Below are 25,158 nucleotides of genomic sequence, written 5' to 3' on the forward strand. Positions count from 1 at the left end.
GAATATCTATAATTTTATATATCAAAAATAAAAAAACATGTATTTACATACATGTTTAAAACAACTAAATTTAACTATCTTGAATGATATACAAAAAGTGAAAAAACGCACAATTGGACCGCGAATCGAACGCGAGTCTTCGCCTTATCGTGCCCATATAATTACCGAATATGGTTCAAAAGCTCGTTAAAGATGGCACTTATTCAATTATGGAACATATAGTCCTCGACTCCTAGTATCATTATTCTGGCATTTTACACCAAATTCGGTACGTTTGTTCCCAATGACATCATTATATTGGCCGAAATACAGGGGCGCCGGAACCAGGGGGGCAAGGGGAGCAGTTGCCCCTCCTGAAATTTTCAAAGGGGGCAAGATACTTGTTTTGCCCCCTCACTCTCAGACTGTAAAAACATCACACAACAATGATTATATGAACTAAGTTTTGCTTTTTATAGTAATGTGAAAAAAATATCTATTCCAGATTCACGTTTCTCTTTGAAATAAGGGACCGGGCGCTTTTTCTGCCCCCATGTTAGACAGAAAGATTAGGAAAAAGAATTGAAAATTCTCTTTATTTCCATTGGTGTAAATTCTCAAAACACTGTAAATTCTTTAAAAATTGTTGTTTAAGTAATCGTAAGTCTGCAATATGAAACGAGTCGTCGAGCGAGATTTTAAAGTTTAAAAAATATAACAGTTTAAATGAGTAACAGGACATTTAGGGCCTAAATACATTTTCCATAAAGTTAAATTAATGTTCTTACAAACAATATGCAGAGTACAGTAAGTTTTATAGTGGGGAGGAAAAATGTATAAGGTAGGATTAATAATTCAGAACATATGAAAAATGCGAAATCTATTGTCGTTCCGTTCGTTTATTCCTTTCACTACCATTTTTTCGGAGTGAGAGACATTAATATATGGCTATTATAAGTTGTTTTCAAACTTATATATATATAAACATTTTCCACCGTTTCGTTTTTTGACGTGGGAAGGCTGGGACATTATGTACCCCTCTGATATTTTTACGTGGGACCTATATGTCCCAGTGGTATTGACATGAATGATTATCTTGTATTTTTAATTATGAAACTTATATTGTCAGAAAAACAATTGGGTCGTATTTATGATTACAAATATTTTAAATTTCGGCATCCTTTTCCAAATTACAGTACATGAAACCACTGCTTTATCACTAGCACATTGTTCCTCACTTTCATTTGTTCCATTATCACTTTCATTGTTCACGTTCACTTACACTACTGTCTATTTGATAATGTTAATAAGAATTCTGTGAACCATTAGCAGGCTTCTCTTTACCAGTGGAGCATCGATTCATAGCAATAAAATGTGGTAAATTACCAGGGGTCCTCTGAGAATGTATCGTGGGACACATATCCCGGTGGTAGTGAAAGGGTTAAGATATGAATGCAGAAACAGAACACCTGTTTCAGCTCTCCTTTCAGACCAAGTTTGTAGACAAGAATAAGGAAGACAGTCAAAGTTTATAATAACTAGTAGTGTTAGATATTTAGCTCGCAGTGGTCAAGCAATCAGTGGACATTTGCATAGTACGGATAATTTGATGTCACTCCTGGACGAAAGAAAAATGGATGTGCCTGTTCTAAACCAATGGATTAATCGACAGGATAACTGGCTTAGTGCTGATTGAAAGAATGAAATTTTAAAGATTATGGGACATGCAATATAGAGAGACTTGGTAGTAGAAGTTAAAGAGTCTCCATTTTATGCAATCATAGCCGACTCCACGACTGATATTTCAAAGGAAGAACAGTTGTCTCTGTGTGCGCTGTATTGACTCTGATTCATCAAACCCAACAAAATATTTATGGAAATGATCACCCCACACAGCACAAAGTCGGAAACAGAATTCAGGATCAAAGATATTCTAACGAAACCTAACCTGAATGCAGAAAATATACGCGAACAGTGTCATGATGGTGCAACTAATACATTCATTGCAATAATCATGCATTAGATCTTCCATTGCAGGAAGTAGCACAAAAATGCGAACCTTTGTGTGACGTGCGGGCCATAGTGAAAGACGTTTGAAACATCAACCTGGATTCTGCAAAACGATGGACAACATACGCACGCCGACATTGTTCTTGAACCCTGTAAAACTATCAACGAAAGTAATCCTAAACATTTGCTGCCTATTTGTCCTACACGCTGGAGTGTTAGGCGAAAATCTCTAATCAGATTTCAATCTACTACAAACGAATTCATATCACGTTGGGAAAAAATCATCAGTAATACAAGTGGTCCAAATGATAATCAAAAAGTAATTCTAAAAGGGTATTTGAAAAGAATGAACAAATTCGGAATGATATTTTTTTTCCTGATAGTATACATGCTTTTGTACCTTGCGGACAACTGGCGAAAGTGCTTCAAAATTCTGAAGCTTCTGCTTCTGGAGCTAAAAGAGCAGCAGCGACTTTATCTAGAGGACACTCTGAGAAACCTACGAACGGACAGTGCATTTGAAAACATCTATAAGGAAGCAAAGGAAAATGCAGACAGACTACACTTAAAATTGCCCACTTCATCAAGATCAAAGAGAACACCAATTAGGTTGGAGGAGACTGATAATCCTTCTATAGAACCTGTATCAGATGTTCCAAAAATTTACTTTGAAATCATTGACTATTTGTTGAATGAAGTGCAGCGTCGTTTCAATCAGCCAGGTCTCAAACAACTCATAAACTCTAGAATATACTTTCTGAAGGAGCTATATGTGCTGGTGGGCCTCGCTCAAGAGAATATTTGAAGCAGGAATTGGGAGTTCACTCATCGGATTTTAACCTGGATAGATTATGAGCTCAGCTCAGGCTGCTTCCACCTACTTTGATGACGACTGAGTCGCTGACGACCACCAGAATATTAAAAACTATTAGTGCTGAAATACCAACTGTTCGCAGCCTTCTCGACCAAGTTGTTCGTCTAGGGACTTTCGTTCTCACTATGCCAGCTTCTTGAGCATTTGTGAAAGATCATTCAGCTATTTGCGTCGTCTCAAGACATATTTGAGGACATCCATGACGCAGGAAAGATTGGCTCATCTGCTGTTGTTGCGTATGTGTAGCGACCAGACTTAGATTTAAACACCATTGCAAGAGAATTCATATCAAAGACAAGCGAAGAAAAAGATACTATTGGTCAATTTTGAAAAGAAATAAATGTAGAATTACGTAAGTGAAAATATTATGCGTATTATAACCAATTATTTAAATTACAAAATAGCACTTAAAATTCAATATAAACTCGAATTATTTCTTATTAATTGTGTCGTACTTTATTAGTGTGAAGTGAAGTGAATATAATGAGATTAGGAAGAGAGGTGAATGTAATAACAAACTGGATATACTGATTTAAGTGTAGTAAAAAATACAAATAACTCTGGATAATTAGTATAATTGAATTTTCTATATAAATTTTATGAAGTCTTTAGTGGAAATTCCATTTTTCCATTTCTGGTACGAAGTCAAGTACGTAGAAAAAATATTTTTTCTTATTTTTTTTTTACTTAATTATGTGGCTTGTTTTATAATGTACAAATTACTTTCTACTACAAAGTGCTACAAAGTTTGTAGTTCTAAATAGCAATTTCTAGTATTACAGTGTACTGCAACATCAGAACTGGATTTTTAAGAATATAATTTATTCATTTCCAAGTGATTTAAGTAGCTTTAAGATTCTTTAATAGTGTCCGTGTGACTATGTCCAATACAGTTAAAAATATGTGCCAGTATATAAAATGGTAAAATTTGTACTTACAGTCATTGTGAGCAGTACAAATTTTACAATTTTATGTGTTTTTAATTCTGATTTCAGTGGTTGAAAATTTCTGTACCAGACCAAAATCCAGCACAGAACTGACACGGAATTAATTAATCTAAAAATGTAAACTAAGATGCCTCTAATAGATGGAAATTTCACTCTCACGAACTGTTTACAGCTTCATTATATTATTATTATTATTATTAACCAATCAAATCAAATTATTGTTACATTACAAACATATATTCGTATTATCTTACCTATGTTACATTCCCGTGTCTGTTTTCAAGACAACAGTTTGCCCCCCCAGCTGAAAAATATTTCCGACGCCACTGCCGAAATACATGTGCCTCCGACGAAGTCGAATCCGGAAACATGTGTACAAACAAATGTGCAGCAATTATGCGGCTGCACCGGAACCTCAAATACACTGAAGATAGTTCACAGGCATTTAGATTTCAAGCCTCAAATAGGTCGTCGATGTAGTACTGAGAGAAAGACAGGGACCTTTTGTATGACGTAATGGGTCAAGTTCTGAAAGTTTCTAATGGTTAAAACTCGAAACTTGGTGAATGAATACGGCAGTCACGCGAGCAAAATCGCATGTGGAATTTGGTGGAATTTTATTCCTCTAAGATACCGTACCGATCATTCACTAATAAGTTATGCAAATCTGCCAATGTAGAACAAAAAGTGTTTTGTTGTAACTTGACATATTTTTAACAAAACAAACAGTGAAACAAATTTTTACCAAAACTCCTTTAATTCAAGCAATAAAGAATCTGACTACTAAAGAAACTTATGATTACAAACCTTCTTTATCTTCAGCATCCTCTTTACTTTCCGCTGCCTTTCCTTCTATGTCCATAGATTCTGGTGGTTTTTCCTGTTCTAGAGATTCTTGTTTCTCAACAGCTGGTTTAGCGTCACCTTGATCCTTCTTAGTAGTTTCCTGACATTCAAAAGCAATGAAACGAAATTGATTACAATGACTATTAAATAAAGTAAAACTTATTCCTCTGTCGAAAATAAAATTGAAGAAACATCAAATTAAATAAGTCATTAATTTGTTCAAGCAAGTACAGGCACGTAGAACAGATAAATTTAACGCAAGGTCTTTTAAATTACTCATATTCACTCAGCTTTTTATAATGGGTTGTATAACAGTGTACAGCCAATAAGCCTAAAATTAAGCAAATTAAAGGAAGTAGCATATTTCAGGTTACTTTAGCACAGTGGTTTCTAACATTGTATACTTGGTGCCCCTTTCCTAAACTCTGCATACTTTACGCTCCCCCTCCCCCTCAGTCCACTTCGTTAGTCGTACATGTCTTTGCCTGACTTCTGTGATTTCAGATGCAGACTGAATTCTCAAATCTACAATAATAATAATAATAATAATAATAATAATAATAATAATAATAATAATAATAACTAGGAATGCAATGGATATACCCGATTGCAATGAAATGAGCTGAGCGAGCTTAAACTACGTAATCAGGAAGCGTTTTTCGGTGATTATTCCTCGATGGTACATCGGATTTTTGATTTCGACCTATGTTGTCACTCAGCACGACATACTCTATCAGCGTGCTAAGTTTGGTTGAGATCGGCCAAACGGTCTAGGAGGAAGCGTTTTTCGGTGATTATTCCTCGATGGTACATCGGATTTTTGATTTCGACCTATGTTGTCACTCAGCACGACATACTCTATCAGCGTGCTAAGTTTGGTTGAGATCAGCCAAACGGTCTAGGAGTAAGCGTTTTTCGGTGATTATTCCTCGATGGTACATCGGATTTTTGATTTCGACCTATGTTGTCACTCAGCACGACATACTCTATCAGCGTGCTAAGTTTGGTTGAGATCGGCCAAACGGTCTAGGAGGAGTTCGCGGACAACCAAACGGCTAACCCGAGGATAAGAGCTTCGCTTCGCTCAGCTCAATAATAATAATAATAATAATAATAATAATAATAATAACCATATTCTCTCACTTTCTATTTTAGTCCGGGATCCACAGTACATGCCCGTAAAAATTTGTGGATGCACGGAGTTTTATTATTGCATCGTGTTCTTTTGCCTATCGCTTTCTATTTTTTCTTGGGTAGACATCTCAATTATGGTCGCTTATCTCCACAGACGCCATTTTCCAATATGGCCGCCAAATAAGCAGTCAACATACATAACTAAGGAACTAAGTCACCTAGGAAAGTCATCTTGGTATCAAATCGTAGATTTTCGGAATCAGAGAATTCAAATCTTAAAATTGCGATATATTGAATTCTGATGCATAATATAGCCAGGGGCGTACGCAGAAATTTATTTCGGAGGGGTCCAAAGCTTTTCAGGGAGTCCAAGTTCAATATGAGGACAAATTGTATTAATCGGTCATTAACCACTTCCCGCCGATTCCAAGATAACCTTCCATGAATTATCTGAGGAAATATTTCGGCTACAATAACTGAAGTGCGTGGAGTAAAGAAGTTTCGTGTGTGTAAAGAGAATAAAGCCCACAAATATCTGGCAGCTGCAAATTTCTTTCATGATGAAGTATTAGATCATATCGAAGATTTAGACAGTACAAGTTGTTTGCAGCCGATGTACTCGCCCATGGAAATTGCATAAAACCTTGTCTTAGAAAATATGACTGCCTGTCAAATGTTAAAGAGCCGAAAAGTACAAAATTGTTACAGAAATTCCAGTTATTCAAGCAAGCAAAACAGTTATTGACCCTTTGCTCAGTAAGGGTTATGGCTTCACGCTTTCTAAAATTAAGAAGCTGATGAACAACTTCGATGACAGTATTCCAATTTATAACAATGAGGTGAAGATATTTTTGGTTAGGGAATATGAGGATTAAATCAAGTTTTGTCCATCAAAACCCGAAAGGAACCTTTGCTTGTATTTTCTTCTGATCTGAGTTCAGAAGTTTTAGCCCAAATAATTAGATCTCACAATGCCGTAAAGACTGCAAGGATACTTCTACGTAATACTATTAAGGAAGTACGTACTATTAAGTACGTACATAGTACTATTAAGTACGTACATAGTACTATTAAGAATCATAGAACTTAAGCGACAAATTCTATAATTCCACAGACCTATTATCCGGAAAATGATGACGATGTCTGATGTATTACCATTCTTTCATCCCTATTCAATATTAGCAGAACACACTTACTCATGAAAGCAGCAGAAGACAATGATGTCGCAAACATCGATAATGATAATGAACTGGAAGATGATGTCATTTCTGATACTAATGCACTATAACGCAAATCTTTGCCACTATTATCTCTATTCCAAATAATGTATTATCAGATATGGCATGATATGAAGAAAACACTACTTCATATGATAATGGCGCATTCAATTTATGATCGATGCAAAAGTGAAACGTTAATAACTTCCATAAATCGGGTTGGTTTCCATTAGCTACTAAGATTCAATAAGAGACATAAATTTACTCTCTGCGTACTCTGTAAAAGCCTGTGAAATTGCTGACACACCAATACCAAGTCATTTTAAATTAGGAGATTTTACAACAGGAGCTCTTGACGACTTCGACCTCATAGGTACGTTTGGAAGCCATCATACTGACATGGTTCTTTTTTCAGCATAAGACATCAGAAGAGATCCACAGAAAGAAAAAGATTTCACAAACTGTATTGATGAAGAGAACTTGTAAACTTCAGTGTGAGCTACGGTGACAAAAAACCAAAGAATGAAAACAACCAAACCTGGTCTTCCCAACAACTTTAAAGTTGCTGAAGATGTTGGCATTTATGTATCTGGTGAGGCATCCACATGTGCTCTAAAAACTGGGGCATGCATCACCAAAGTGCAGCAGTATATACTCTTTAATTTCATCCGAGCTGGTACCAATTAAATAAGTTGGGTTTCTGTTAGTTATTCTTCCCCAGTTACTGATTGCGCTACTGTTTGTATTGCCTTTAAAACTTTGAATATGTGAAACAACAATTGAGACAACCCAATCTTCCGGTCTTTTGCGACGAAGGAGTGTTCTGTACAGTTGTGGACATAGTTCTAAATAACCCAGAGGAATTTTAAGACATATTGCCAATGCTTGGAGTATTTAATTACACAAAAGTGGCTCTACGGTGTGCTGGGAGGTACCTCCTTGGTAGTGGTTTCGATGATGCTCTGGTTGAAACAGAGAGCTTCAGAGTGAATTCAGTTAAGAGTGTACTAAATGAAAAACATTATTTTCCCGGGCGTTTCAAGGAATGTTAATTATCTCTGAAGCATTCGATAAAATGATTTAGAGATGCTTTCTGGGGTGATAACGAAAAGGAAGCACATAACAATTTGCATAAAGAATTAAATCAGTTTAGACTGGCCTTGCAAAATAAGGAAAAATGAAAGTGTAAATTACTTCACACTCAACTGTTAAATCAAGAACTAAGGGATTGCTATTTAAGATTTGTGAACGAATGTACCGAGAAATCAGAACTTCTGCAGTTACCTCAACAAAATGACAAAATAATATTAGAGATTGTAAATATTGTGGTTGCTCAAATGTTGTGTATAATGTTGTTTATAAGTGGGAAATATTGTAAGAATACTCAGTTGTTTAGTCACATCAGCAACTTTTCTAATGGTTTATTTTATTTTATTTTATTTATTTATTTATTTTTTTTTTTTTTTTTTTGATTAATGATATTTTGAACCATTAACAAATAATAATTCATAATGATACTAATAGCACAATATTTGATATACTGTTTTTACATATATTGTAAATCATAAAACATTTTGTATATCAACTTTGTTTTCGCATCCTTTTAAGTTAACAAAGACAGGGCTCCAATGTCTGTAATAAATACAATACACCATATATACAGGGTGGACCATTTCGATTCATCCGTGGGAATATTTCGGAAACTATATACCGGATCAAAAGAATTTTACAATGAAATTTGTTTGTCACAAAGGGAGACATTTTTCGCGTACTCTTTATACCACCAGATTGTCAATGTTGCATTTCAGCACAAATTTTTTCAAATGTCACTACGTTAAGTTACTACAAATTTCAAATCTACATTTAAAAAGAAAACAAGCAATACCATACTTATTGTTCAGGGTTGTAAACTAGCAACACTACAGTATCACGAACATTAAAAATAACCAAACTTTGAATGTTTCTAAAATAATGATAACGCAAGTGAGACGAACGGGACAAGGCGCATATCGAAAGCACCTTAGTGTCAAATACTATCATTATGATATGACGTATTTCGAATAATTGGAAGAAAAAGATAAGAAATTGAAAATTACTTACAATGGCGTAGTGTTAACAGTTTTTGGCAGTTGTATTTGCAACAAGTTCTCATACTTAATGATTTTAAGCAGTCTTGCCAACTTTAACATTAATTGCCATATCTCTCCAATGGTTTCAGATATCAAGTGCTGTAAACGGAATTATGATTTTCATCCTTTTTGAAAACAACTTACATAAATAGATGTGATAGTTATCTATGCAGTTTTTCGAAATGAAGCCTTTTGAAAAAATCAAATTTTTAATTTCTTATAATTTTGTTCAAATTTATTCGAAATATGTCACATCGTTACTGTAGTACTTGACACTAAGGTACATTCGATGTGCCTTCCCTTGCACCTCACTTGCGTTATTATTGTTTTTGAAGCCTTTAAAGTTTGGTTGTTTTAAATGTTTGTGATACTCTAGCGTCATTAGTTTACAATACTGAACAATAAATGTGGTAATGCTTGTTTTCTTTTCAAATGCAGATTTGAAATTTGTAATAACCTGAAGTAGTGACATTTGAAAAATACAACTTCGTGTTGAATTGGCAACACTGTTCATCTGTTAATCTGGTGGTATTAAAAAGTAGGCCAAAATATGCCCCTCTCTGTGGCGAACAAATATAACTGAAAACTTTCCTTGACTCGATTTGTGGGTTTCGAGATATTCCCGTGGATGAATTAAAATGGCCCATCCTTTACATATAAAATGTATTCTTTGTCGATAATATATAAAATACTTCAATATATAGCAATTTTATAGTAATATTTTAATTCTCTGACCTCAAAAACCTATGATTCGACACCAAGATGACTTAGTTCCTTAGTTATGTATGCTGATTGCTTATTTGGCGGCCATATTGGAAAATGGCCTCTGTGGAGATAAGCGACCATAATTGAGATGTCTACCCAAGAAAAAGCAGATAACGATAGTTTGAAGAAAACGATACAACAATAAAACTCCGTGCACCCACAAATTTTTACGGGCATGTACTGTGGATCCAGGACTATTTTTCCAGCAAGACGTCTGCATAACATTATACTGCAATATTATCTTTTACACTGAAGTATTATGAAACCGCAGTTCTTACTCAATAGTTACAAGATAACCAAAACAGTTCTTGACGTTCGTGATTGTCAGAAACAGACAGGCATATATACAGCGTATGGTACTCAGCGCTGTCTTGGAATCTCCATCAGTGCATACTTTGCCACCACCGCAGCTGAGTAATACCCTGGCGATATAACTCAGTGATCTTGGAAGCAAAGATGCCGGTGAGTGCGTCATGTTCAAGAATTTCACATGGAGGGATAATCTAGGAAAAGGAAGACGTGGTAATTTGGTGCTAGGTCTGGTGTGCATGCTGGATAGTGCCTCCCAGTCAACCCCTGACAGGTATCCCTACTTGTTCTTGCTACGTGTTCAAGTTCCTTAACTTTAGCTTTCAGAAAATCGCGTTTCTTTGTTCTAAAAGTTTTCGAAGTTTCCCACCTGATATCTGCGAAATTTTGTGTAGTTATTTCATTCGGATTTTGTAGCCACCGTAATTTTGCCTGTTTTCTCTTCTCTGCTAGTTTTATACATTCCTGGTCGAACCATGGTTTGTTCCTACGTATTTCCGCGTGTCCCAATTTTTCTTTTGCTTAACTTTTAATGCTATCTCTAATTTCAATCCAGGTATCCTCAACACTAGTACACTCCGAATCTTCTAAAGCCGAGAATCTATTCGAAACTCCAATCTGGTATTCCTCTCTTCTAATTTCTTTAAATTGAATCTCTCCGTTTTCGGACATTGAGTATTACATTTATTCAACGATAATCTCTCTCGTATTATCGCTGCTACCAGGTAGTGATCAGTGTCACAATCAGTCCCTCTAAACGACCGGACATTAATTATGCTAGATTGCCGTCTTCTATCTACTAAAATGTGATCAATTTGATTACGTGTTTTTCCGTCTGGTGATGTCCAAGTGTATTTATGAACGTCGCGATGTGGGAGTTTTGTACTCTTCACGATTAGGTTTTTGGATGTTGCAAAGTTCACGACTCTAACACCGTTGTCATTACTTTCCTTATGCAGACTTTCGTTCCCTATAATCGGTTGAATAATCCCTATATCCTCTCGTTTTATCTTCGCATTGAAATCCCCTAATAGAATTTTCATATGGTATCGCGGGAGTTTGTCAAATATCCGTTCCACTTCTTCGTAAAAACTGTTTTTTATATCGTCATCCTTATCTTCAGTTGGGGCATGTACATTTAAAACAATACACCACCGTCCCTTAAGATTAATAAAAGTAAGTGTTAGTAACAAATTCAACCCGTTTAATTGCTGGTAATATTCGTTTGTGAACGAAAAACCCTGTTCCTAACTGGTGATTTTTATTTCCTTCCCCGTAAAAGAACGTAAAATTTCCGGAATTCACAGATCCATTTCCTTCCCACCTAACTTCCTGAACTCCTACTAGGTCCATCCTGTATTTCTCTAACTCACTCGTTACGGATTTTAACGCGCCTGCCCTATAAAGACTTCCAATATTCCATGTTCCAATCTCATGTCCATTTTCTTTTGCTGAGGTCGTGCCAAGTTATCAGTCCTTGTCCGAGGCTTTTGTGAATATTTCTGGAAAAATGCTTTTTTTTTTATTTATTTTTATTTTATTTTTTTTTTTTTTTTTTATTAACAGGATGAGGTTGTTAGCCTTACCCAAACCCCGAAGCTGGAGTACCACTCCTAGTCGGCTGTCCGCGACTGCTTAATTCAGTATATTCGCAGCTAACCTCTATATCTAGAGGCCTTCTCCTCGATCCGCAACCTGAAGACGCGCCATGCCGTGGTGACAGGAACCCACGTTATTTAATTTTAAAATACACTTATTTTCTATAAGTTGGATACCTTCCTAACTTCGCCACTTTTCAATGGAACCTATGGTGACCTTGATGTATGTTTTCAACTTGATAGATGTCTTTTGTATCCATTGTGTTATATAGAAGAACTATAGTAAGAATTACATTCTTCGTTTCTGGCCCCCACTTTTTTTTTTTTTTTTTTTTTTTTTTTTTTTTTTTTTTTTTTTTTTTTGTAAGTAAGTAAGTAAGTACGACAAAACGCTATGTGAAGTAACTAGCATTATATGAAGCCAATTTACACTTTCTTTAACTACAAAAGCAATAATGACTGTGCCACATGGCACATATAAATTTTATATATGCCAAAGAGCAGAAATTGGGTAACGAGAATGACATAAATTATCTTAAATTGTAAAAATATGTATTTGTGTTTCGAATTCGTACACTTATTTATTTTTCTAAAGATTTTGGGTCTAAACCCTTGTTATTTTTTTCCCCCAAGACATTAAAAATAAGACTTAATGGGACAGAAATAAGATAATGACGATAGGGAACAAAAAGAAAATAAATGAAATATAATAATACTTTTAGATGGCATTACAGCCGTCATATGGATTAAATAACGATTTCTCTTTAGGTTCCTTGCCATGTTAATCATGTGGCAGTAAAATTTTCTTTTACAATTGCCTTGATAAAGAGTCAAGGATTTAGACATGGAAGTCTGGAAAGAATAATTGAAATTTCAAGATCAAGTTAAATATTTTGATAACTTAATAATTCGTAGATGGAAGTGACCATCACATTAAAAATGTTCTAGCTTCAAAAATACATAATTTTGCTTATTATTTTACCAACACAGAGTAACATGAAAATTGAAATAAGAATTTTAAATAGAAGAATGCAAACTCACCTGCTGCTTCTTCTGTGCTTTTTTCTGTTTTTCTCTTTCTTTCTTTTCTTTCTTCTTCTGAGCAGCAGTTTTAACTGTAGATTCCAGTTCTTCTCCGTCCACAACTTCTTTCGATTTTTCACCGGCTTCATCTACAACTTCTTCCGCTTCACCGGTTTTCCCTTTCTTTTTCTTTTTCGCTTTCTTATCGTCCTTCGTTTCATTTTCTTTTGCTTCCTCTGCTGGCGGGGTTTCCTCCTTCTTGACTCCTTGGTACTCCATTTCTAATTCTGCTAATACTTTCTCTATGTCTTCATCATCCTCATCTTTCCGTTTCTTCTTTTTACTCTTCTTCCCCCCTTTATCTGCTTTAGTTCTTTCCCCTGTGTTTTCATCATCTTCCACACTGTTTGTCCGCTCCACTTTCGCACCACCTTTTTTACTTTTCTTTTTAGTATCCTCATTCACTCCTTTATCATCACCACCATCACTATCCCCACCACTTAACATTACGTCGTCGTCTTCCACTTCCAGAAGAGCAAAACTGGGCTTCGGCTTTCCCTTTGGCGGTTTGCTAGGCCGAGGTTTTTCCTCTTCGTCATCTAGATCATCCTCCATAAGCAGATCGAAGCCTTTGTTTCTCCCGTGGCGATTTGGCTGTTCTCCGTCACTTGATTCCGAAGTCACCTGCTTCTCAGACTTCTAAATAAAAAAAATAAATAAATAAATAAAACAGTATAGAACAATTAGAAGTAGATTTAATAATAATAATAATAATAATAATAATAATAATAATAGATTAAACAATAAAAAATAATCTAAATAATACATCCTATTCGTTTAACCAATCGGGTGTAGGGTGTTCCCAAACATTTAAAACTAGAAAATGTATGTAAAAGGAAGAAAAGTATTTTACATAAATTCATTTAACAAAAAATGATTACCAAATTCTTTCAATTCATAATTCAATAAAAAATGTTAATCACCGGCGGTATTCCATCTAATTCGAAATTATGCAGTTATTTATTTTTATTATAATTACTATTATCATTATTTTAGCTCTTAACTGGCTTCTTATTGAGTCGTTTTTCTATCAGATTATTAAAACGTTCCTTCATTGAGATGCAAGATATCATTTAATGTCCACGCCTAATCCTTCTACACTTTTATGATTTGTCACATTATGGAATTATTACTCTTAGAGAATTGTTGTTATCAAGTCTGACCTTTAAAAAAAAAATTATATAACCTTACTTAAAGCAGATTAGTATAGCGATTTGTACTTGTTACAGTTTGTCTCAATTAATAATTTTCTTTCACAGATAATTCTTCCTTTATCAAACAGGAATTGAATTGGCCTAGTAAATTTTTAAAACATAAAATGGAGTTACTTACAACTCCGTACTAAAGAACACAAATACACGTAACGGGTAATTTGAAAAGAAACAAATGTTTAATATGCACAGGGATGATTGAAAGTAATGACCTCAATTTCACATGGTTGTATTTTCTGAATTACACATTGTTATCTATATATCAGGTTTATAGCTGTTCAATGTGACCCCTTCCAGCTGTACGTATAACATCTAGACGGTAACTGGATTCAATCCATGCCACACCCCATGGAGAACATTTTTAGTCACTGATTTCACTGCAACTGTGATACTGTTTTCTTAGGTTACTTGTTGCTATATGTCATACGTCAACTGCTTCCCTTACGAACCTCAACAAGAAGAAAACAAAATAATAGGATGTGATAACAGGAGACTTTATTTTTCTTTTGTATATTACCTCAGTTTTATAATTAAAAACTTGTTCTGTTGCACAAACGTATGTACCACACTGAGTTTTAATACCATTTTACATTTATATGTACACAAATTGTATGCATTAAATATAGAACTCAAATGTGTTCTTATAAAAAATTCCTAAATCAAAAGAGTGAACAAACATTGTCTACAAAATCTTACTTTGCATGTACAATTAGCAAGAAAAATTGCTTCCATTTCAATGACTTATCTAAATCACTCACTTTTACTAAAATGTTTTGGATCGTATCCGCTATAATATTGTACATAATAAAAAGAACATTAATTTTCCCTAAAAATTATAATTATTCTTTTTCACTTTCATGGAACAATTCCTCATGCAAAGAGAACAATGCACGATAATTATATATATATATTAAGAGAAGAAATGTTTCACTTGCCTTTTGCTTTTTATCTTTCTTTGATTTAGTTTCTTTTGGTTCGACAGACATTTCTTCAATTTCTTTAGCAAGATCGTCAACATCGTCATCTTTATTCTTCTTTTTATCCTTCTTCTTCTTTTTCTTGGATGTTCCACTTTCCTCATCATCCTCAATCACCTCTACTGGTTCTTCATCTTTAGATCTGCAAATAGATAAGACTACTAAAGGAACTAGTTCAAAAACGCAACCATTTTATGTGTTATTTGTTTTATTCTAAGATTATGACTGACATTTTTTTTTTATCTATTTATTAGAGGGGTGTTCAACAATTATTGTCCCTCATATTGGAGGAGATGAACGAAAATTATGTAGTTGTAACATGTACTTTAAAGTTTTAGAAGTATGTGTACCAAAGTACAGGGCAATAATGTTACTGATGCTACTTGTGTTTGGGATACGGACAAAATCTCGCGGCCGAAACATCGCCGCCCAAAATCTCGCCGGCCAAAACCTCGCGGGACAAAATCTCGCCGGGCGAAAACCTCGCGTGGCCAAAACCTCGCCGCCCAAAACCTCGCCAGGCCAAAACCTCGCGTGGCCAATACCTCGCCGCCCAAAACCTCGCGGAACAAAATCTCGCCGGGCCAAAACCTCGCGGTGCCAAAACCTCGCCGGCCAAAATCTCGCGGGACAAAATCTCGCCGGGCCAAAACCTCGCGGTGCCAAAACCTCGCCGCCCAAAATCTCGCCGGGCCAAAACATCGCCACCCAAAACATCACCGCGAATGAAACTTTTCTTTAAAATTTACCCAATGAGTTTCTTAATATGCAATTTCACATTACAAATACTACTACTACTATTAATAATAATAATAATAATAGATACAAAACATCATGTGCGTGGGCTTTCTCGGCTTATTCCCGTTTCCTCCCACTTTCTTTATTCGATCATTTCCTTCATCCTGGTCATCTACGTCTCTTTTAACCTACAGGATATAATCAAGGGACTTCGTAAAAACTCATATATTATTTCATACTTTCATAAATATTAGATTTTTGTTAAAATTTTAAGTTTTTGGATGTTCCAAAGTTCACGGAACTAACCCCGTTACGTGTCATTACTTTCCTTATGCAGACTTTCTTTCCCTATAACCAGTTTAAAAACATCCTGTCGCCCTACCTTCACATTGAAATCCTCTAATACAGAAATAGAATTTTCATATGGTATCGCGGGACTTGGTCAAATACCCGTGATACTTCTTGTGAAACAGCGTCTTTTATACCGTCATCCTTATCATCTATTGGAACATTTACATTTTGGTCAGGCGAGATTTTGGGTATGGCGATATTTTGGGGCGCGAGGTTTTGGCCCGGCGAGATTTTGGCCCGCGATGTTTTGGGTGGCGATGTTTTGGCCAGGCGAGGTTTTGGACCCGCGAGATTTTGGCCCGCGACGTTTTGGACGGCGAGGTTTTGGCCAGGCGGGGTTTTGACCAGGCGAGATTTTGTCCCGCGAGGTTTTGGGCGGCGAGGTTTTGGCCAGGCGAGGTTTCGGCCCGGCGAGATTTTGGGCCGCGAGGTTTTGGGAGGCGAGGTTTTGGCCAGGCGAGGTTTTGGTCCGCGAGGTTGTCGCCGCGAGGTTCTGGCCGCGAGGTTTTGTACCCAAACCCTTGTGTTTATGTTCTGCAGACGGCAAGTACATCCGAATTGTGAAAATGGAATAAACTGAAGTGTGTGCAGTGATCAAATACCTCCAGATGAAAGCACTAACACTGACAAGATGTAACGGCTCTACAACAAGGTGGACGAAGTGCATTTCTGTGATAGGTGTCTCTGTAGAAAAATTTTCTTCTATATGGGGCCAATAATCGTTGAACACTCCTCGTACTATCAGAATATCGTGAAATCTTATCACACAAACTAAAAAGCAATCAAACTCTTCATCAGATAGGAAGAGAAAGAAGTAGGGGGAAAAACATATGAAAAATTACGGAACACAAAAAGGTTTGTGAAGTGTCGCGGTGGGCGGAATATTGGAATGTATTCCGGAGTCACCAGACTGAACGTAAACAGAATTTAGTGGAGAAAATTAAAATTAATGGTACAGTGGTTCGGTAAGAGTGCATGAGAGGAAAGAAGTAATAATGAAAAGAAAAAGAACTCTACTATAGGAAAACATGTTTGAAAAACAAAAATTTAGAATTAATGAAGGAATTTAAAAAAATTAGAATTCGATCCCTAACTATTCCTTATCTTCTTCCCCGCCAAATATGGAGTCAAACAAATGGACCATCACACATATTTTGGGTTTCCATATGAACACTTTATTGGTACACTTCTGGTCAGAAAAAGTAGGACTGTCTTTCAAAGACTAAGTCCAAAAAGTTGCAATTAGATCCTTACGTTCCTCGGATCTCCTTACAAGCGAAATCTAACTTTACTCCATTCTGTCACAAAGGACTGTGCGTATTCTCTAACAGAAATAGAAAATTTGGACATTGCCTCCAAGTAAATATTCAGGTGGCATGTAGAAAACAAACATAAAATATGACAAAAAAGATAAAAGATACAAATAAAAACTGGCATACTACACGATACGATATTAAAGCCTGTGGAAAGTACACCATCAACAAAACAGTAAAAGAAAGAAAGGAAAGGGGCTAACAGTCTTGCGTCTTGGTCTAACAGATAGCGTAATGGATTTGTGTGCTGATGTTTATTTCTAACATGCGTTCTGATCCTGGCTAGACAAGCTTTTTTTTCTACGTTTTACTGACAAAGGGCATTCATATTTGAATGCAAGAAATTTATAAATATATACCACACAACTATGTAACATAGTACATTAGAACATGTCTGTCAAACGAAATCACAACTCTTCTCCTCTTGTTTCTAACGTTTACTCCGATGAGGAAGATCCACATTCAATTCGCGGCGGGAGCTCATACAGTTTGGATTCCACATCAACAAAGTCCATGTCTTATATAACCTCAGTGTTGAAACGGACGCTAAACCTCAAAAAAGCAATGTCTAATGCTTACTCTTGAACAGAAAGCAATATGGAAAGCTCATCATCCTAAAACGTAATTTTTTAGTAATTCGCGCAAGCAGATGCGTCATTTCTGGAGGGTAGGTAGGCAATTGCCTCATCCCCTATGTTTGAGATGTAAAAAACATTTTAATCAGTTGCATAATAATATACTAATAAAAAAAATGTAACTATGTATATCGGAGAGCCTTGCCCCCCTCCCTGCCCCAAGCAAAACCTGATTGACTACTAATAAGGGAAGGGGAATCACTGTGTAAGAAAATAAATTATCGCTAAATTTTATCAATACTAACAAAAGTGTCATTTCTGTGTACAGGAAGACGTAATAAACACGGAGCAAATCACTGTGATGGACCCTATTTCAAAAATTTATTCTGTGAAATCTAATAAATATGTTATTGTGAGACATGCTAAGAAAGGTAAACTGTCAAAGTTTTCTTTAAACATATCACAACTATGTAAGCACATCGCGTAATACGGCACACAAGTCGATAATCTATTTCCTGCCAAATCTTTTATAGGATGTTGCGGTCAATATCAGCAATGGCTGCTGTGATGCACGACCCGAATCTGTGAAATGTTCATACCACATACGAATAGCCTTCCCTGTAGGTGGATCTCTAGGATATTTGGTAAGGGAATTCCGTTGCACACTAATCACGAACTTGTTTACATAATAATCAAGCACAAAGGTAGATCTTTGTTCGCCAGTCAACGTCATTTTTCCTTAACTGCTTGCTGCTGACTCTTAGCGGTAGAAAGTGAAACAAAACTTTGGAAGTTAACCTTTCGAAGTGTATGTCTCACAGTAACATATGTTGATTAGATTTCATGGAATAAATTCCTGAAATCGGGTCCATTATTTCGACTTGCCCTGATAAAACCAGAAATTTGAATATTGTAGAAATTGTACTCGTTTCCCCCTTTAATGATGATTCAAGTATTTTTAATGAATAAGATTGTGAGCACTTCCGGAATAAAGAAAGAGAAATTTGAATATCTTATAAGTTTCTCCCTTTTCTTCCTTAAAGAGGAGTTTCCGAAAAGTATTCCCTTACTTTTAATTAACAGCTTATATACCAAACTTTACACCCCCAGCTTGAGCATGCTTTGTTATTTTCTGAATAAAGAAAATAATGGATATTATAGAAATTAGTTACTTTTCATTCTTAGAACTGAAACTTTTAGAAACAACGAAACACGTATGCCCTTGTTTTTAATTAAAAATTTACTTATTAAATTTTATATCTCTATGTTAAACGAATTTTTACATTCGACACTTTCAAAATAAAGGAAAGAAACATAGTTATTAGGTCAATTTGGTTATAGAAATGACCCCCTTAGGAGTGGAATTTTTTGGAACACTGGAACATATTTCATTACTTGTAATTAAAAGCCTTACATGCCGAACTCCACATCATCACTTAAGAGAATCTTTACATTCGGCATTTTCTAAGGAAAGAGAAATTTTAATTATTAGAAAAACGATAAATCTTTCCTCCTTAGGGAAGTTTCGAAACACATATTTCCTTGCTTTTAGTGACGTCTCTCTCATTTCAGAGACGTTGAACTGTCTTAACGCTCCCCTGATTTATCACCATACGATTATTTTCCCTATGGGGTTTTTGAAGGATATGGTCTACTCCCACAAATGTCACATTATAAAGGAATCGCGGTGTTCATTATTATTATTATTATTTACAACAATTTCCTGTAAAATTCACTCCACTGATTTAAATAACCAGGAAGAAGTCGTTAGTCTATTTGAATTTTAAAAGGACGGAACTTGAAATACTCGTAAGATACGTCGAAAGATTACATGTTTAAGACGGTTGGTTAGCGACGAGCAGAACGAATGAGGACTACGCTTAAAAGCTTGTGGCGCTCTGCGTATATATCGAACCGGAACTTTGTCACGTCACTTTGATTAAAATGCGTATCCTAAAGGGAAGGAAGGGGTTCAAAATGTGTGCCAAAATAGAGTATCTTAGGAGCTCTCATCTTAAGAGATTTGAAACTTGAAATATGAAGTCCTTAAATAAATTATGTGCCCAGCGTTTCCGAGAATTCAGATTCTACGGGCTAGAAGGGGGCAATTCCTATAATACGTTTCTCAATATATAAAAAAGATAACGGCGTTGTCTCTCTTTACTATCACGGGGAAGCGTTTGAAATGTTTCAGATGAATAGACTTGGGCCGAGCTGGGTTTTTATAATTTCATTTCAATTCAAATACGTATCCTAATAGAAAGAAAAAGGTTCAATTATTCCTTTCAAATATTCTGCATTAATCTATTTTTCTCGTACAAAGATTTCAGCTAGTCTTTCTATACTGCTTTCTGGTCAAGGGTATACATTATAGAGTTTTAATTTTGTTTAGGAGATATGTACAATATGCTGGCAACATTTCATAGCAGTGATATATTTTATAATTTATAACAACTTTACGAAACATTCTTTCAGGTGACTGACAAGCATGTCACTGAACATTTTTTTATATCAATGTAGCTTCTTTGTTCTCGTTATAGCAAGTGGACTTTTCTCCCCTCAGAACTTTGCGCTTATTAGCGTCATTATTTTGTGTACTTGCGTTTATTTCCTTTACATATTTTTCATTGTTTACCAGTTTGTTTTAGCTTTTCTTTAGGACCACGTTTCACATAGCCTCGCTTCTGCACGAAACGATAAAGCTCAACAAACCAACGATTGTCTACTTCTAAATTCGCTTAATCCAAGCATCGAAAACTTGGTATTAATCGAAACGAGTTAAAGGCCTCAAAGTTTGATTACAAGTAAATTGAGATTCAAGGACCTGATTAACTGTGATTCGTCATTTTTTATTATTAACTGCTTATTAATAAAATTCCAGATAGAACTGAAAGAGGTTATTTAATAGACACGATAACTACCACCTTTACGAAGACACTTATGTGTCGGGTGAGGAAGATTGCGTGCTACAGTGAAATTTACAGCTATCGGTGGTAGTTCACTACCAGAGGGGCCAGCCCTACCGAATTGGTCTAAATGGAGTAGCCAGACAAAGAGTGTTCTGGGAGAAGACAGCAGTTCTCCAGTAGCCAAGTTGGCGGAAATCATAGTACGGCAACGGCAACGGATTGGTACGGCAACTTGGAGATTAGTCCCAGGCGTGGTCAGTGACTTTAATGGCTGGGATACTGGGGTGAAAGGCAACGGAAAACCACCACTCTATTTTTCCCTAGTTTGCTGGCAGAAAAGAAAAAAAAAAAAGAAAAAAAGTGCGTGCGTAATTGTAATGGGAGATTTCAATGCAGTTGTGGAAGAAAAACAGGAAGGTAATATCGTAGGCAAATGTGGTTTAGGCGAAAGAAATGAAAGGGGAGAGGGACTAGTGAATTTCTGTAGACAGAATTCACTAGTAATTGGGAACACTTGGTGGGCCTACATGGAAATCACCAATAGACGGCGGAAGATATCAGATAGGCTATGTTATGATTCAGGACAGGTATCGGAATAGCTTAAAGAACGCGAAAACCCTTCTTGGTGCTGATATTTTCTCTGATCATAATCTTGTGCTGGCCGAAGTTGATATTCAACTGAAAAATGTAGGCAGAAAAAAAGTAGGCAACAAAGTGCTGAATACTGAAAAGTTGAAAAATGAGGAAGTAAGAAATCTTTTCGCTGAAAAATTCGAACAAAAATATTCAAAAGAGGAAAGGACAGGCGCGGGTAGTAACGCACGGTGAGAACATATTAAAGTTTGCTTGCGGCAGGCTGCACAAGAAGCAGCGTGTTACCGCGAATACAAAACGGCTAAGAAACCATGGGTTACAGAGTAGATGTTGCAGAAAATGAGGGAAAGGAAGATGTGGAAACAGGTTGATAAAGAAGAGGGCAGAAAGATGTACAGAAAGTTAAGCAATGAATTACTAAGGGAAACAGACAGAGCGAGGGAAGAGTTTTACAGAAGAAAATGCGAGGAGATAGAATAATTAGAAAGAGTTCGGAAATATGAGGAAATGTGCAAGGAGGTGAAATCTATGGAATTTCGGAGGAAACAAAGGGGTATTACGATGGCAGTAGAAAATAAGAATGGGAAGGTAGTCAGCGACAGAAATGAGGTCATAGGAAGATGGAAAGAATACGTTGAAGACTTATATGAGAGTAGGGATAGACCGTGTAGCCTAAATGTTGAAGTAGAAAATGAAGTAGGCGAGAATGATAAAGGATTTAGTATTCTTCGGGATCAGTTTGAAAAGACTATATCCGAGATTAGGAATGGAAAGGCAACTGGGATAGATAATATATCAATCGAATTTATTAAAAATACAGGAGACAAGGGAAAGAAAGAATTGTTCCGACTATGCAATGAAATATATGAAACAGGAAAGTGGCCAAAAGACTTTCTGAAGACTATTATGATACCGATAGCTAAGAAATCGAACCCAAAGAGATGTGAGGATTATAGAACTATTAGTCTCATATCTCATGCAGCTAAAATTCTGCTCCGAATACTGAACAGAAGGTTATACGGAAAACAAATGGAAAAGTTGAGTAGTAGCAGTTCGGGTTCAGGAGAGGTAAGGGTACAAGAGATGCTATCGGATTATTAAGGGCGATCGGTGAAAATTTTATAGAAAAAGGGAAGAGGTATATGTTGTATTTATTGATCTAGAAAAGGCTTTTGGATCCGTGAATTAGGAATTATTGTTAGGTGTTCTAAAGAAGATTGGGTTGGAATGGAAAGATCGAAGACTCATAAGAAACTTATATATAAACCAACAAGTAAGAGTTAGGATAAGGGAAGATCTGACGGAAGAGGGTGCAATTGGAAGGGGAGTTCGACAAGGATGTTGTCTCACGCCAACACTATTTAATATCTATCTAGAAGAGATAGTGAAAAAAGAGCCTACATGATGAAGACGGCATTTCAGGAGAAGGTAGACTGATTAGATGTATAAAATTTGCAGACGTTATGGCACTTGTTGCGGAATCTTAAAAGAAAATCAATAAGATGTTAGTAAATCTGAGGAAGGGCTTTGAAGAATATGGGATGAAAATAAATGTTAGAAAGACAAAAGCCATGGTGATTGGATCGAAGCGGTCGGTGCCAAATATAAAATTGGGAGGGGAGAAAATAGAACAAGTGAATAGTTTTCGATATCTGGGCAGTATTCTTAGTAATGACATGAAGTTCGAACGTGAAATAAAACAAGGATAGGAATGGCGAAAGAAGCCTTTAGGAATAAGTCTGTTTTGTGGAACCTTGAATAAAGAGTTGAGAACGTGTGGGGTGTTGTACTGTATGGGGCAGAAACGTGGGCATTACGTAAAAGTGATGAAAAACGACTGGAAGTCTTCGAAATGTGGGTGTGGAGCAGAATGGAAAGAATTATTTGGGTCGAGAGGAAACTGAATGAGAGGGTGTTAGGGAAGGGAGGAGGAGAAAAGAACATTTCTAGATATTATTTAGAAGGGGAAGAGAAACTAGTTGAGACATTGCCTAAGAAGAAACTGTATCATGAAGGATATCCTAGAGGGTATGGAGGCGGGAAAGAGAGGGAGAGGACGAAGGAGACTACAATTAATGGATGATATAAAAACAGAAAGATCATACGTGAAGACAAAGAGGTTAGCGGAGAACCGTAGAGCATGGAAGATTCTCAGCTCCGGCCAGTGACCTGCCAATAAGGGCAGAATACCTATGATGATGATATCTTGGAAAGAAACTTCAAGGTTAGTTACTTGAACAATCATTTCATTGCCTATGGCATGGAAATCTTGGGTTTGATTCTCTTTGAGAATGTTGTTTAGATTCTACTTTAAACAATAAGTCCATGTGAACATCTTAACTGGTCACTGGCTAATGCGTGAACTTTCTGCGCGTGTATGCCCGTTCGATTTCTGGTAGGAATATTTGTCGCGGATACAAACCCGAGTAGCAGATTGGGTTCAACATTAAACAACAATTTTATTTATTACTCTATGTTTTTTTGCTTCATTACAATTAACTGATTGGTATTTGCTCAGTGGATCTCTCTCTCCGTTTCATACAGCATCCGCGCTGAAAGGGAAAGTTAAACGCTAACTCCAGTAATCAATGATTCACGTTTGATGCAGTTTCCGTGATGATTTTTTAAAAAGTGTAAACATTCAGAATCTTTAAGAATTTAATAAGAAATCCATATTTCGATGAGAAGTTGGGTCAAGGTCTAACTTGTAACAGTTGCCTCATATTCATTTTTATTTAATTTTAGATTCATTTAATTTAATTATACATGTGATTAAAAACAACCCTAGTTTATATCATTTCAAATTGTATGTATTTAAGAAAAAGAGACAGACTTAAAGCAAACAGGAACACCGCATTCTTTATTTTTCTTCCTAGTTCCAGCACACAATGCCTCTTCTTTTTTCTATTTTTGTGCCTGAATAAGCGGCGGCATGTGGTATTGTTTGAAGCCATAATAGAAAGACTTAACAAAATTGTCGTTGTGTCTCATCCGACCCCCCCCCCCCCTTCCCACACACACACACACACTCACAGAGAACCGTTGACCCAGCGAAGAAAGGAAAAAGGAATTCGATAACCTCTTAGCATCATCCTGTGAAAGAAGCAATGAAACAGCAAATCTACCCAAACTGAATGGAATCGGAATGGAAGATAATTCCTGAAAATTTGCGAGAAGCACATTTCAGACGTTTCATCTCCTAACCGAGATGAGAGAAACTTTTTACACATTTCTGAGAGTTTAGAGCAGGCATATACGGGACAGAATGTCGCCGATTCTAAATTCCAGAAAATTTTAGAAACAAATTGTGAAATGAAAAAAAAATCCCGTACATCGAAAAACAGGAGCTATGTTACCGTAAAGAGTCGGAAACGACAAGTAAAACTACGGACAACACAACCGTTTATCAAATCAGAGAAGAGGAGGAATTCGGAAAATGGTTTGGACGCGTGTCCATACAAGCAGGATAAATTGTAACTTGAAATTTCAGGGGAGTCGAAGAAAATAGACACTTTTGTACAGTCGTCGATCATCAAGGATTCCGCGAAACACATACACCTTAAAGCTTACTTTTACGCGCACTTCTATTCATTATACTG

General features: G+C 36.1%; 1 protein-coding gene across 1 annotated transcript in view; it reads right to left on the reverse strand.

Annotated features, from left to right (window-relative positions):
- eIF5B (eukaryotic translation initiation factor 5B) overlaps positions 1 to 25,158 on the reverse strand; it is a 377,721-nt gene that overhangs the window by 319,711 nt on the left and 32,852 nt on the right. The window contains exons 3-5 of the mRNA XM_081752175.1: positions 15,038 to 15,221; positions 12,850 to 13,530; positions 4,618 to 4,756 (exon numbers count right to left, since the gene is read on the reverse strand). Coding sequence (XP_081608301.1) covers positions 4,618 to 4,756; positions 12,850 to 13,530; positions 15,038 to 15,221 — 1,004 coding nt within the window. The remainder of the gene's footprint in view (positions 1 to 4,617; positions 4,757 to 12,849; positions 13,531 to 15,037; positions 15,222 to 25,158) is intronic.

Source organism: Thermobia domestica, chromosome 3 (assembly GCF_964235325.1).
Source record: "Thermobia domestica chromosome 3, izTheDome1.hap1.1, whole genome shotgun sequence".
In the NCBI taxonomy this organism is placed as follows: domain Eukaryota; kingdom Metazoa; phylum Arthropoda; class Insecta; order Zygentoma; family Lepismatidae; genus Thermobia; species Thermobia domestica.